General features: G+C 45.1%; 1 protein-coding gene across 1 annotated transcript in view; it reads left to right on the top strand.

Annotated features, from left to right (window-relative positions):
* The first annotated feature begins 818 nt into the window (after positions 1-818).
* Positions 819-13,023, top strand: part of LOC107119999 (interferon-induced very large GTPase 1-like) — a 17,211-nt gene continuing 5,006 nt past the window's right edge. Inside the window, exons 1-6 of the mRNA XM_015422635.1 lie at positions 819-1,116; positions 6,576-6,767; positions 7,612-7,902; positions 9,777-9,808; positions 11,669-11,740; positions 11,946-12,037. Coding sequence (XP_015278121.1) covers positions 819-1,116; positions 6,576-6,767; positions 7,612-7,902; positions 9,777-9,808; positions 11,669-11,740; positions 11,946-12,037 — 977 coding nt within the window. The remainder of the gene's footprint in view (positions 1,117-6,575; positions 6,768-7,611; positions 7,903-9,776; positions 9,809-11,668; positions 11,741-11,945; positions 12,038-13,023) is intronic.

The raw sequence follows: 13,023 nt of genomic DNA, 5'->3' as shown, positions 1-13,023 counted from the left end.
GTTCCCCACCAAACCATTTCTGATGGCAAAATCCTGCAGGAGGGAAGCCAAAAGCTCTCCCTTGCCCAAGCCCAAACAGAGACTGAGAGCTTTTGAATGGTGAGTTGTGTGTATTGTGTGTATTGTGTACTATAGCCTTTAGCAAGGTCTCACTGCAAGATGTTACAACTGAAGATGCAACAACAGAGGCAACAAAGCTGGTGAGGTGCACATCCATTTCTTTTGTTTCCCTGTCATCAAGCATGTCTTGCAGGAATTTGAAGCAGTGGAGAAAAAGCCCTGCCTGGCCCCACCTACTTTATAAAGACCCACGGTCACCATCTGGGAACCATCGCACTGTGGGGTTTATAAAGATTTCCTGCATGGCACACTTTTGTGTAACAAGAACTCTGAGGGGAAGAGAGGGTTTACTCCCACACTCCTTCTGCACTCATTTTATGGTTAAACAGCTCAAAATGTTTAGCACCCCTCTCATAAATTATCTCCAGTTTGGTGTAGTGGTTAAGTGTGCAGACTCTAATATGGGAGAACCGGGTTTGAGTCCCCACTCCTCCACTTGCACCTGCTGATGTGACCTTGGGTCAGTCACAAGCTCTGGCACAGCTGTTCCTGAAAAGAGCAGTTTCTGTCAGAGCTCTCTCAGCCCCACCCACCTCACAGGGTGTCTGTCGTGGGGAGGGGAGGGGAGGGGAAAAGAGTGTGTAAGCCACTCTGAGACTCCAAGTGAAGGGCGGGGTATAAATCCAATCTCTTCTCTCTTCTTCTTCTCTTTTAAAGTTTTTCCCCCTGTTTTCCAAAACATTTCAGCTCCCTCCAGCATGGCTTCCACTGAAAAACCTGCTGCCATTATACAGAAGGCCAGGAGGAAGCTGGCCGAAGCTCTCCTCCAAATAGAGCCAGGGGTGATCCTGGACGTGGTGGACACCCACCTGCTCCTCAGCCAGGGCGAGTACTTCTCCTTGAGCCGCATGAAGGATCCACAGGGGTTGATACAAGACCTGATCGACACGGTGCTGAGAAAGGGAGAGGCTGCCCACGAACAGTTCCTCGACTGCCTGGAAAACATGAGGCATGCCTTTCCCAGCTTGCGCCCAATTTCCGAATACTTGGAGTCTGGTGAGTCGTGCTTCCTGGTGCTCAGTGTTCTTCCTCTTCCCGTGGAAACTAAAAGTTGCCAACTTCTTAATGTGACTTTTAACTGAGAGTTGACTTGTGGTGATTAACAAGCGATGCCTTATATAGCATAGCTACGCCCTGAGAAGCTTCGCCTGCTAATTCCGGCATTAAAAGTTGGTGTTAAAGGCAGAGTGTAGGCCAGACTCCCCCTGGTCAGTTGTAGACGATGTCGTCCTTTTGCAAGATGCAACTTTTGTGTTTCTAACTGCTGCCTAACAGGCAAAAATTCAGCAGGTGCAGCCTTTCTTATTTCTGCCTCTATGCCTGGAGCATCTGTACTTGTTGAATGTCATTGCATCACACCTAATGTGATTTGGGCTTGTGACTCTTCACACAAGTGTTTATGTAGGCATTTTTCACTTTGCAACGGGAATGTTGGGTTTTGCACCCTAGGAATGCTCAGGAGTTAAACTCAGATTCCAGCTGCCTTCTTGACAGAGAGGTAGTTTCCTCCTCCCTATTCTTAGTAGCAGAGAAGGAGCAGTAAAACAATTTGGAGGCTAAACAAGGGAGAGAGAGGAGAGTTGGTACTCTGGCCTGGTCACGTAACAAATGGAGAAATTCCCAAGCTGTCTTGTTTACTCAAGGGGATTTTGGAGAAGGAGGCCAACTGGCTTTAAGAAGGGGGGCAGCCAGTCTTTGCAGCCTTCCAGGGTAGCCATACTATCATGGGTTAGGGTGAGTCCTTTCTCTTGCTGTTTCTAGGCTTTTAAAAACTTAGGTTCAGGCTTTTGAGCCGAGTAAAATTATAGAAGGCATCTCTCCGGGAATAAGCTGGAATTTCAAGAATGGTAAGGATGAGATGGAAGTCAGGCACAGGTGCAAGGGAGATTATGGGGCCAAGAGTTTCAAGGCCAGGAACCAGGAGGGAATTTTGCACTTACATTCTGTCTCATTAGCACAAGGGACCCTGGGTATATGGGAGGGTTGCTTAATTGTGAAGATGTGTCAGCTGTGGAGGTATGTGGTCACATGTCTTAGCAGCACACCTGCTTGTTCAAGCCAACTGGGATCAGGCCAACTGCAGACAGTTGGGCATAAAAGGAAGATCCTTCATTCTGGTTTGTACTTTTGAGCCTCTCTTGAGTCTTGACTTTTTGGTTAGGCCTTGTGTGGTTGGAATAATTGCCCTTTGGATTTTGGAACTCTGTTAGGACTCTGTGCCTTCACTTTGGTCAGGCAACATCTGGGTCAGAGGACCAAAGCCTGTATTTGATTTCAGAAGAGGGAACGTTACAAAAATGAGGGTAGTAGTAAAAAAGAAGCTGAAGGGGAAACCCAGAAATCCCTAGAGGATACCAGGAAGCTGTTTAAGACCACACTAATTGGTACTGGGGTGGTACTGTTTAATTTATTCACAAATGATTTGGAGGTAGGGGTGAGCCAAGTTTGCAGATGACACAAAATTATTCAGGATGGTGAAAACCAAGGCTGATTGTGAAGAGCTCCAAGGGGACCTCCAGAAACTGGGTGAGTGGGCAATAACGTGGCAAATGCACTTCAGTGTGGGTAAATGTAAGGTGATGCACACTAGGACAAAAATCCCAGGTTCATGTATAGGCCATTGGTCTGCACTTGCTGTGACTGAGAGGGAAAATTATCTCTGGATTGTAGTGGATAGAGTAATGAAAATGTCAACCCAATGTGCTGCAGTGGTGAAAAGAGCAAACTCAGTGTTAAGGATTATTTGGAGAGGGATTGAGAATAAAATGGCCAACATTGTAATGCCCCTGTATAGATGTGTGGTGTGGCCTCATTTGGAATACTGTGTACAGTTCTGGTCACTGTATCTCAAAAAGGACATTGCAGAGCTGGAGAAAGTACAGAGGGAGGGCAACCAAGATGATTAGGGAGTTAGAGCCCCTTCCCTGTGAGGAAAGGCTGAAGAGTCTGGGACTTTTCCCTTTAGAAACGAGAGGACTAAGGGGAGGACATGGGGGTGGAGAGAGCTGACAAAGAGAACTTTTTTCTCCCTCTCCCAAAATATTAGAACTCGGGGGCATCTAATGAAGTTGATGGGCAGTAGGTTCAGGATGGACAAAAGGAAATACTACTTTACACAGAGATGGAATTTGCTGCCAGAGGATGTAGTGATGGCCACAGGAATAAACAGCTTCGACAGGGAATTAGATAGATCAAAGAGGATGAATCTATCAATGGCCACTAGCCATGGTGACTAAGAGGAACATCTACATTCAGAGGCACTAAACCTCTGAATCCCAGAGCCAGGAGGCAACATCAGGGGAAGGCCTCAGCCTCTATGCCGTGTTGTTGGCCCTCCAGGCGAACTGGTTGGCCACTGTATGAGACATGAATATTGGATTATATGAACCACTAGTCGGATCCTGCGGAGCTGCGAGGAACTCGATAATTTAGGCTTGAGGTTCTATTTTTTTAAAAATAAATTTTATTAACAATTTTTTCATATTATAAAAGGCTTGAGGTTCTATTGAGATGACTGAGGCTTCCTTCAGTGTTGGTGGGATTCTGGCCTGTTTCAAAGTGATCTCTCTGCTGATTAGTAACACCTGCAGAGCAGTTTCTGTTCCTTGGAGATTTGGCCTTGGAAGACTGTCTTATCCATCCTCCCCGAGTTTTCTTCTCACAGCAGGTGCTAATTAACTGATCCACCCTGATTGGCCATTGAGTTGCTGGGTAATGCACTAATTGCTGGAAAAGATAGTATTTTAATGTGTAGGGCCAGCTACTCTTGACCCTCTTCCACTTTGGCATGAAGAGGGCCTGTATCCTATCAGATGGGTGAGGTGGGTGACTGAATTCTTGAAGGTAGAGAGGTTCAAAGTTTTCTGATAGGCAGATTTTAGATAGTAATAATTGAGGTTTATTTGTTTTATGTCTTTTTGCCTATGACTGAGTGGTTTATACTTTACAACACTCCTTAAGTTAATAAATTTGATTTCTGTTTCAAGCCGTGTCTGGAATCATTGACTCAAACATAGGTGCACCCCAGACCGAACCTGGAGGGTGGAAAGCCAAGGCTTTGTAAAGGGCAGAGCTTTCACCCTCACAAAACAAAAAGTACAGGAGTGGCTGTTTTCAGCCCCCAGAGTAGGAGTTTTGGGGTGGCTTATCCCTATAAGGGCACTTCTTATGCTCTTATGTATCAGTATTTTAGGTTGGCTCCGTAGATTTTATTAGTTTCTTCCTTTGCTTTGCACTGTTCTCATAGTTATATATTCCTTGCAAATTTCTTTTAAGAAACCTTATTAATTATATTCCTGTGGTGTTCTTTGGGTTTTGGGGCTTCAATCTAAATCCAGTACCTTGGCCTATATTGGCTTCAGCTACCAAAATAATTGTTTTTGGGACTCAGCTTGCAAGCGTCCTACCTTGCAGGTCTGACTTCTTGATTAATGCCCAGTAGGGCTGGAGACTCTGTCTCTTGGTCTCTGAGCTGAAGAGTGAATGAAAGGGACTGGTGGTGGCTTGTAACCCTGGGCAGTGAGGATTCACTCCCCAGCATTTTGTGTTTTGCTCTTGCCTTGACCTGTCACCACCTTGACACATGCTTTGACAAGGTATTGGGAAGCAACCATCAAAGTAAGCAACACTACCAAGTATATAGCCTGATCAGAGATGACTGACCAAATGAAGAAAGCAACAAAGCAACGGGCAACTATTTTAGTCTGTGTAATGCAGATCAGACACCGTTTCCTGTTTGCTTGCTAACATCACTTGACCAAAGTTTGGTTCAGGCTTCTAAAGCCTATTTAGGCCGTGAAATGCTTGCTAGATTGTGCTTGTGAGAAGCTAATGAGGTGCCTGAGTTTCCCTGGAGACAGAGGAAGATACTGATAAGGAGGAGAGTTATGTCCTTGACTCCCCAGCTGCCAGTACTTAGCTGTGCCGGCCTGTGGAGCCATTAATTAATTAACACATTCCCATGTGAGAGCACCTGTGTGTAGGGGGGGGGACTGAGACCATCTCTAGAATTTTAGGATTCCTTCCTCTAAGCTCACAAACAAGTATTATGGGATAGTTGGTCACCCTGGTTACGAGCAAGGTTGACATCACTTTCCCGGACTGTGAATGGTCAACAGGCCTGGATCATTCACAGCCCCTTTTCCTATAAAGTAACTTGGTGTTTAGTGGCCATTAGGGACTGCTTGAGTATTCTGGCCAAGTGGGTCAATACTCTATGCAACCCCAGTATGCCTTGATGCTTGAAGACCACCCGGATGGGATGTGCACTCTGTATCCAGAGACTCTGTATCTTGAACCTTAAAACGGGTAACTGCTTGTACACTGCTTGTAAGTATTAGCTATGCTGGAAAAGCCTAGATCTATTGTTTTGTCCTTCACTGCCTAAAGTCTTGTGTTTTATAACTTTGCACAAATTTACTTAAATAAAGAAACTTATATTTTTACTTGGGACTGGGTTATTGACCTCACGAACCTCAAAGCCTAATTCTTGTGCCTTAGACTGCAAGGTGTTTCTACTACCAATAATTTGTCTAAGTTCAGTTTGTGGTGGAGACTGCAGACTTGTTCTTTGATTTGTGTCCCAGAGTCAGCCTGGAGATTTGGGTTGCTTTGCTCCAGTCCTGTTGAGAACTCTGAAAGTAACCTGGTGGCAGACTACTACTTTGTATCCTGAAGGGGTTGTTAGAATTCCTTCAGCTTTGGTAAAGTGCTTTTGTTATCTGTTCCTTGAGCCCAGACTGTGGCCCTGGAGAGGACCAAGTCTGTGACAGTCTGATCAACAAGTCAAATTTGCCTGTTTCTTCAAATGTCACAGAGATAAGAAGTGCAGGTAGAAGAAATGCATCCCCCCCACACGTGTTCGTTTTCCCTGTACTCAGATGTTGCAGTCCGAAGCTTTTCAAGTGCACTTCTTTCTTTATTTAGTGTAGTACTTTTGATTTTTAGAAAGTCTTTTCCTGAATTTGGACTCACTTGGTGTCTACACCCATGAAGAGCCTCATGCTTTGGGAACAGCCACACCTACCAAGCTATGGAGAAGGAGCAGAGAGTGCCTGTCTAGTGGAGAATATCTCCAACAAGCAAGGCTTTAAGAATTTCCCCCTGCCTCTGTATTGGTTGAAAAGGGAGGGGGTGTGTCCGTTTCTGGCTGGCAGACTGTAAGCCTCTTAAAGCCCTGTGGTGGCAGCTGTGAGATACACACAAAGGGACTGAGTGGGACAAAAACTGGGAAAAGGCATGCTCCTCACTGAGGTCTAACACCTTGAGGCTAATGCCAGAAGTACCAAGCCTTCATTCCTAGTGATGAAACAAAGGTCTGTAGGGAGGCTTTATCACAGTGCTGTCTCCAATAAGAGGTGGGGGAGGGGAAGCACTTGAGTTTTTCATAGGGAAATTCAAGATGTTAGAGACCTGGATTTGTGTTCAGTTCTTTTCTTTTCTTTTTTTCTTATCAGATATTGTAAGTCCCACAAATAAACTTCACAGCTCAAGCCGTACTGTGTTCTTGGGGAAAGGAGGTAACGCTGAGAATACGGCTCAGGACCTGGATTCTGGCGCACCCTTCAGGGTTCCCCAAGAAAGAAACATGGATGAGAATCCGGATCCTTCTGTCTCCTCAGAGGCAGGAAGGGATTTTGAGAAGCCAGGTATGGCTTTGCCCTCAGGAAACAGAAGTGGAGTTCAGAACCTGGCTGCCGTTGAGGATGGAAATGGAGTGGAGAGACCAGGTGCGGCTGCCACAGGCCCTCAGGAAGGGGGCCAGGCTGAGAACTTGGAGATTTCTGTGTCCCTGGAGGCGGCAGGCAGGGCTGAGAGCCCAAACAGGACAGGAAGTGGTGTGGAGATCCTGGGCACTTCGTTCCACCTGCACACTGAAGACACTTCAGGGGAACAAAGTGGAACCAAGTCCCCAGCAAGAAGAGGAAGAACTGAGAGCTCAACTCAAGGTTTGTATCTAAGTCAAATGGCGCCAGGAAGGCTCCATCCTTCTGAAGTGTACCATGCATTGGCAAAACCCAACTCCAGTCAGTTTAAGTTAGGTTTCACCTTTAGTGACCAGCGAGGAGATATCTGCTTGGCTGGCTTTTGTAAGTCCCCACAGATGGTGGGAGAGGTGAGATGTCAGTATTTTATGATATAAACGTAATGGGTCTCTATCCTCTCAGATCAACTTTACGTGTTGCATCCTGTGTAAAATGTTTCTGTTTAAAGTCACAGGGTATGCTCCCCCCCACACATGCACACTATGCTGTCTACAGCCCTCATGGAAAAAAGGGAGGTCTTTCTTCCTAGGGCTCCCAGGTCTTCCTTTCAACAGGTGCTGCCTTTCCTTTTTAACTGCTGCATCTCCAGGCCAGGAAAATCTGAACCACTTGAATTTCCTTACCTCACACTCAATGTGAATGCTAAGTGAATTATGAAAAGAAGTGCCTTAGGTTCTCAGGGTCATGATTATTGTTCACTCTGTTTCTGTCTTTTGATTCTTATCAGGTCCTGTAGATCTCAGGAGGGAAACTGAAAGCCAAAGTACTGCGGTGTTGCTGATGAGTGGGGCTGAGAAGTTGGGTCCAGCCATGATCCCGAAGGGGGATGAAGTTGAAAGTCCGAATCCTTCTGTGTCCTCAGAGGCGGGAAAGGAAGCTGAGAAGCCAGACGCTGTTCCAGGGCCTTCAGGAACGGAAAGCGAAGCTGAGAACCCAGATGTTGTTCTCTCCTCCACCCAGGGGGATGCAGGGAAGAATCAGGATGCCACTGAAGATGCAAATGGGATGGAGAAACCAGGTGTGGCTGCTGTGTGCCCAGAGAGAGGTGGCCATGTTGAGAACCTGGAGGTTTTGTGCTTCTGGAGTTTGCCCTCTAGAAAAGAAAATGGAGCAAGGAAGCTGAATTCTTTTGGAGATCCAGGGGGAAAGAGCCAAATTTTCAGGCATCCCTGTATCCACATTCCACAGGGGAAAAAAGTAGAGCCAAAAATCTGGACAGTGAGCATACTAGAATTAGTGCGGTAACAGTGAAGACATGTAAGAAACTTGCGGGATGGTTAGAACATAACAGCCCTTTTGGATCAGACAGGTGTTCATCTAGTTTGTCATATCATATTTCACACTATTGACAACCAGTTCCTCTGAAGGGCCAACAAAGAGTGCATAGAGGCCAAAGACCTCCCCTGATGTTTACTCCTAACACTGAGTTTCAGAGGTTTCCTGCCTCTGAACATGGACGTTCACTTTACTCACCAGGGCTAGTAGCCATTGATGGACCTGTCATCTCTGAATCACTCCAACCCCTTTTAAAGACATCTCTGTTTGTGGCCTCATTACAAACACTGGCAGTTGAATTACTCTCTGAATAAAGAAATATTTTCTTCAATCTGTCTTCTACCTCTTGCCCATCAAATCCACTGCATATCTTTGAGTTAGAGCATTATGAGAGAGGGAGAAAAAGTTCCCTCTATCCGTTTTCTCCATATTATGCAGAATTTTATAAACCTCTATCATGTCTCCCCTTAGCTGTCTTTTTTCAGGTCTAAAATATTTCATACTCTCCAGCCTTTTGGCATAGGAGGGGTACTCCAACCCCTTAATTATCTTTGTTGCACTCTTCTGTACTTTTTCCAGCTCTGCAGTATCCTTTTTTGAGATACCGTAGCCAGAACTGTGCACTGTTTTCCAAATGAGGCTGCACCATAGCTTTATACAAGGGCATCATATTCAAACCACTATAATTCCCCAAGATCTCTTTCAATCTTGATCTCAGCCCCTTCAGAACCCTTTAGGGTTTTTTTGGAACAGTTTCACCTTACTCTTATCCAGGTCGAACTTCATTTGCCACTTTGCTGCCTCCTCACCCAGTTCAGAGAGATCTTGTACCTTTCACCATCCTGAATACTTTGGTATCATCATAATACTAATTGTATTCTTATAATAGTTCAGGATGCAGCCTTGTGTACACACACATGAGGTTCAGATTCTTTTTTTTTTTGTATATTTATATTTTGCAACAACATATCATAATATGAATAACATTAGTATACAAATGTGAGGTTCTGATTCTTGATCCAACAAAGTCAGTATTGTCAAATCAGACAGGCAATAACATCGCCGAGGTCCCAGGCAAAGGTCTTTCACATCATGTGCTCCCTCATCCTTTTAGCTGGAGATGCCAAGGATCGAACCTGGGCCCTTCTGTATGCCAAGCAGGTGTTATACCACTGAGCCACGGACTCTCCCCTACAATACCTTGACAAACAGCTGGGGAAAAATACTCCACAAGATTTCGTTTGTGGGCAACTTAAGCTTCCTGGTTTCAAACCCCTTTAATTTTCGTGTGTGTAATTTAAACTTTCTGGTAATATATGAGAGGGATTTTGTTATAGAAATCTGGGGTGGAACAATAAACACACAACTCTTCTTTGGGAGTGATGATTTTGGAAGCAGTGAGAGGGAGCTATGCTTAATGTGCAAAAAATGTTGCCTGATAACACAGCCTGGATTAATGTGGTGCAAAATCTGGTCAATTGTCTCTCTGGTGCAAAAAGAAAGTGACCAGGTGTATAAACGGCCTGTGGCTGCTGACAGGCTAGGGAGACTGTAAGCAAATGTGGGTTGGGGTCCAGCTCTGCTTTCCAGCCCTGCAGCCGACCTCTTGTCCCTCAGAGTTTCTGTACAAGAGCCTGGATGACAAGCAAGTTAGTGTGTGGTCTGTATGATAGAGTGTAAAAGGGCTTGGGAGATCTAAAGGTGTCCATTTTTGCAGGCCTAACAGAAACTGCCGTCACTTTTTGTCCCCCTCCTCACCAGCAATTTATTTATTTATCTTTGAATTTATATCCCACCCTCCCCGAAGGCTCAGGGCGGCTCAGAAGAGGCATATATGCCAAGGTTAAAACAATAAGACAATATAAAATACAATATGTACAATTCACTAAAAATAACGGTGCTCCAAAAATTACTTAACCATGAATTTCAAGATGGGGTTCTAGAATTATTTATGCCAGAACAACAATATACATCCCAGCAGCACTGTCATCTGCTAGGAACGTCTCGTGCCCCCGATAATACCCGCTCAACTGATGGTCAAAGTGCGGAGATGAAGGAGGTGGTGGAATAGTGGTGGCAGCGGCTCCTACTCGAAAGCCTGGTGGAAGAGCTCCGTTTTACAGGCCCTGCGGAACTGCACCAGGTCCCGCAGGGCCCAGATGTCTTCTGGGAGCTCATTCCACCAGGTAGGAGCCGCCACCGAAAACGTCCTGGCGACAGCAAATTTGATGTTCCTGGGGCCTGGAATGTCGAGGAGATTTTGATTCCCTGACCGTAGTGCCCTTGGGGGAACATGCAGGGAAAGGCGGTCCCTTGGGTAAGCCGGACCCTGGTAGGGCTTTAAAGGTTAAAACCAGCACTTTGAAGCGAATCTGGTACACCATTGGCAGCCAGTGCAGCGCTTTCAGCACAGGCCAGATGTGATCCCGTCTAGCGAGACCCATCAACAGCCTGGCTGCAGCATTCTGCAATAGCTGCAGCTTCCAAATTTGCGACAAAGGCAGCCCCATGTAGAGATAATTTCCCTTTCCCACCAGAGGGCTTTTTGGGGTGCTTCAGTCACCATTTAACAAACCACTATAGGGATTTAATGCTGTCGCAATACGGCGGCCGTGTGTTGCTCTGAATTCACAACTTTCATAGCCCTTTTTGGTTGTAATGTCAGCACAAATAAAAGGGACTTGAGATTTTTGTTTGGCTGAGTGTTGCAGCTTAGATCTAAACAGGACACAGTGGGGGAGCATCTTCACTTATTCACATGTATATCTAGTTGTTTATAAGGCATGTGTGTGTGGAGGGTCAGACCTTTTCTGTAACTCCAAACAACCTACGAGTGATGGCATTTAAACATGGCCCCTCGTCTCACCTTTATGACCATTCTGTGCTCTGTTGGATAAAACTTTTCCCTCCTCCAGGCTGGTAAGCACTTCTCTCACCTGTGTGGTTTTTCAGTTTTAAAAAAATCCTCCTCTATGCTTTAATAACTTATTGTCCTGTCACACCAAGCTTTGACGATGGTGTTTGGGTGCAATGGGGCCTTATTGGGTCATTGAATGCACCCTATTTATGTCTAGCAAGTAAACCAGTTGGGTATGAGTCTGTAATGTAAATCAGTCCCTAGTGAATTGGTTACATAATTTGGCGATACAATTGTTCTTAGGGTTGCCAACTGCCTGGAGGGAGAAATGTCCCTCTAGCAGAGGCTTGATGGGATGTTAATTCACTTCATGGTAGTCGTGCCTTAGGGAGTTTTGCGTTGTTGCTTGCATTGTGTTATGATCCTGTACCCTCGTCCTGCTGCATTGTTGGCTGGATGTCTTGTAATCCACCTTCAGTCTCAGTGACAAAGGTGGGCTATAAATTCCTTACATAGAAATCTGTTTGGAGTAACTGTACGTTTAGGGTTCTTTTTTTTAAAGAAGGATCTGTGATTTAAGAGTACATTTCCAAGACTTGACTATACCATTCTGACTTTTCAGCTTGGCAGTTTAATGCGTTTGTGTTTCTAGGCTGCTCAAGTCTGCAACAAAAACCTGAAGTCCACCAAGAAGCACATCAAGAGGAGGAACGCCCTATCAAAGGTATCTTCTTGTCTGCTGCCCACATAAAATCTTCCATATTGTCTCCCCTCTATCTTAATGTAGATTGTTCAGTAGCATCGCCAGATAGCATCTCATTTCAAGGGGGACTGTCTCAAAGTATGTCCCTGTCCAGGGAGGTCCTCCTCAGTGGCATGGGTCAAGAAAGGTAGCATGTGCCTCTTACCCTCTTCTGCTCTGCTTCTAGAGTTTCTCTTGCATCGGGCAGTGGGAGGCAGGTCTGGGAGGAGATCATGGCTACCAGTGGCACCTGTCACTGGCTCCTTGCGGCAACCCCCAGTAGCCCCTTGGATCATGTATTTAGTGAACTATCCCAACATCCAGTTGTTTGCAAGGATCAGATCTGCTTTGCTTCAGATGTGAAACTACAGTGGGTGCTTTCTTCACCTGTAGTCTGATGTTTTATGTTTGTTCTAATGAACTAGCATGAAATAAAGAGTTGTTTCACTTTTTACTGGTCACCAAGTAATGTTATCCTAATTAGCAGAGTACGATGCAAAAGAAACATGGTATAAATAGGCTTAACATAAAATCCGTAATAGTACTTAATAGAATATAGTTTTAAAATTACATATGTTTGACATCTTGAGAACTCCCCTCATGATTTTCTCTTCTTTTTTTTTATTGGCTTGTTTAGCCCTGCTGTTTCTCGAAGAGAAACTGGTAAACATACTCTTCTTGTCTTCTTTGCATTGCAGTTTGAAAAATTGATACATAGGAGCAAAACGAGTGCAAAACCAAACAAAGATATTTGCAAATATTCTTAATGTATGTAACAAATTATGACTGCTGTGCAGAGCCTGGTATTTTTAGCAAAAAGTACCACTTTGATTCTATATGTCTATTAAAGAAGCCTCTTGTTTCTTTTTTCATGGACCAGGGCCTTTTAATTTCTTTCCTCATACTCCCCTTTATGTGAGACACTGAATGTTAGGCTGTAATACTTCTACAATCTCCTCTTACAGAAAGAAGAAAAGCGCTTCAGGACGTGCTCACAAAGTTAAACTTGGAGAAGAATCGAGGCAAGAAATTTTCCCTGCAAGAAGTCCTAGAAATCAAGTCAGAGAGTCTCAAGGACTGCGCTCCCCGTGCAACGGAAGACTTGCCATGGCATTTTCTGAGGAAGGTCTTGGCTCTGAACGTGACAGCCAGGAACACAAGCCTGGAGAAGGGGACATCTGATGGTCAGAGAACAAGAGAAGAGGAGGGGGAAAATACGATTGATGAGAGTATCTTTCTCAGTATCGAGATGGATGAGAGCGGTT

Source organism: Gekko japonicus, unplaced genomic scaffold, assembly GCF_001447785.1.
Source record: "Gekko japonicus isolate JY-2015 unplaced genomic scaffold, Gekko_japonicus_V1.1 scaffold1980, whole genome shotgun sequence".
NCBI classification, from domain to species: Eukaryota; Metazoa; Chordata; class Lepidosauria; order Squamata; family Gekkonidae; genus Gekko; species Gekko japonicus.
The sequence above is the reverse complement of the archived record's forward strand: the minus strand, read 5'-3'. Positions and strand labels throughout refer to the sequence as shown.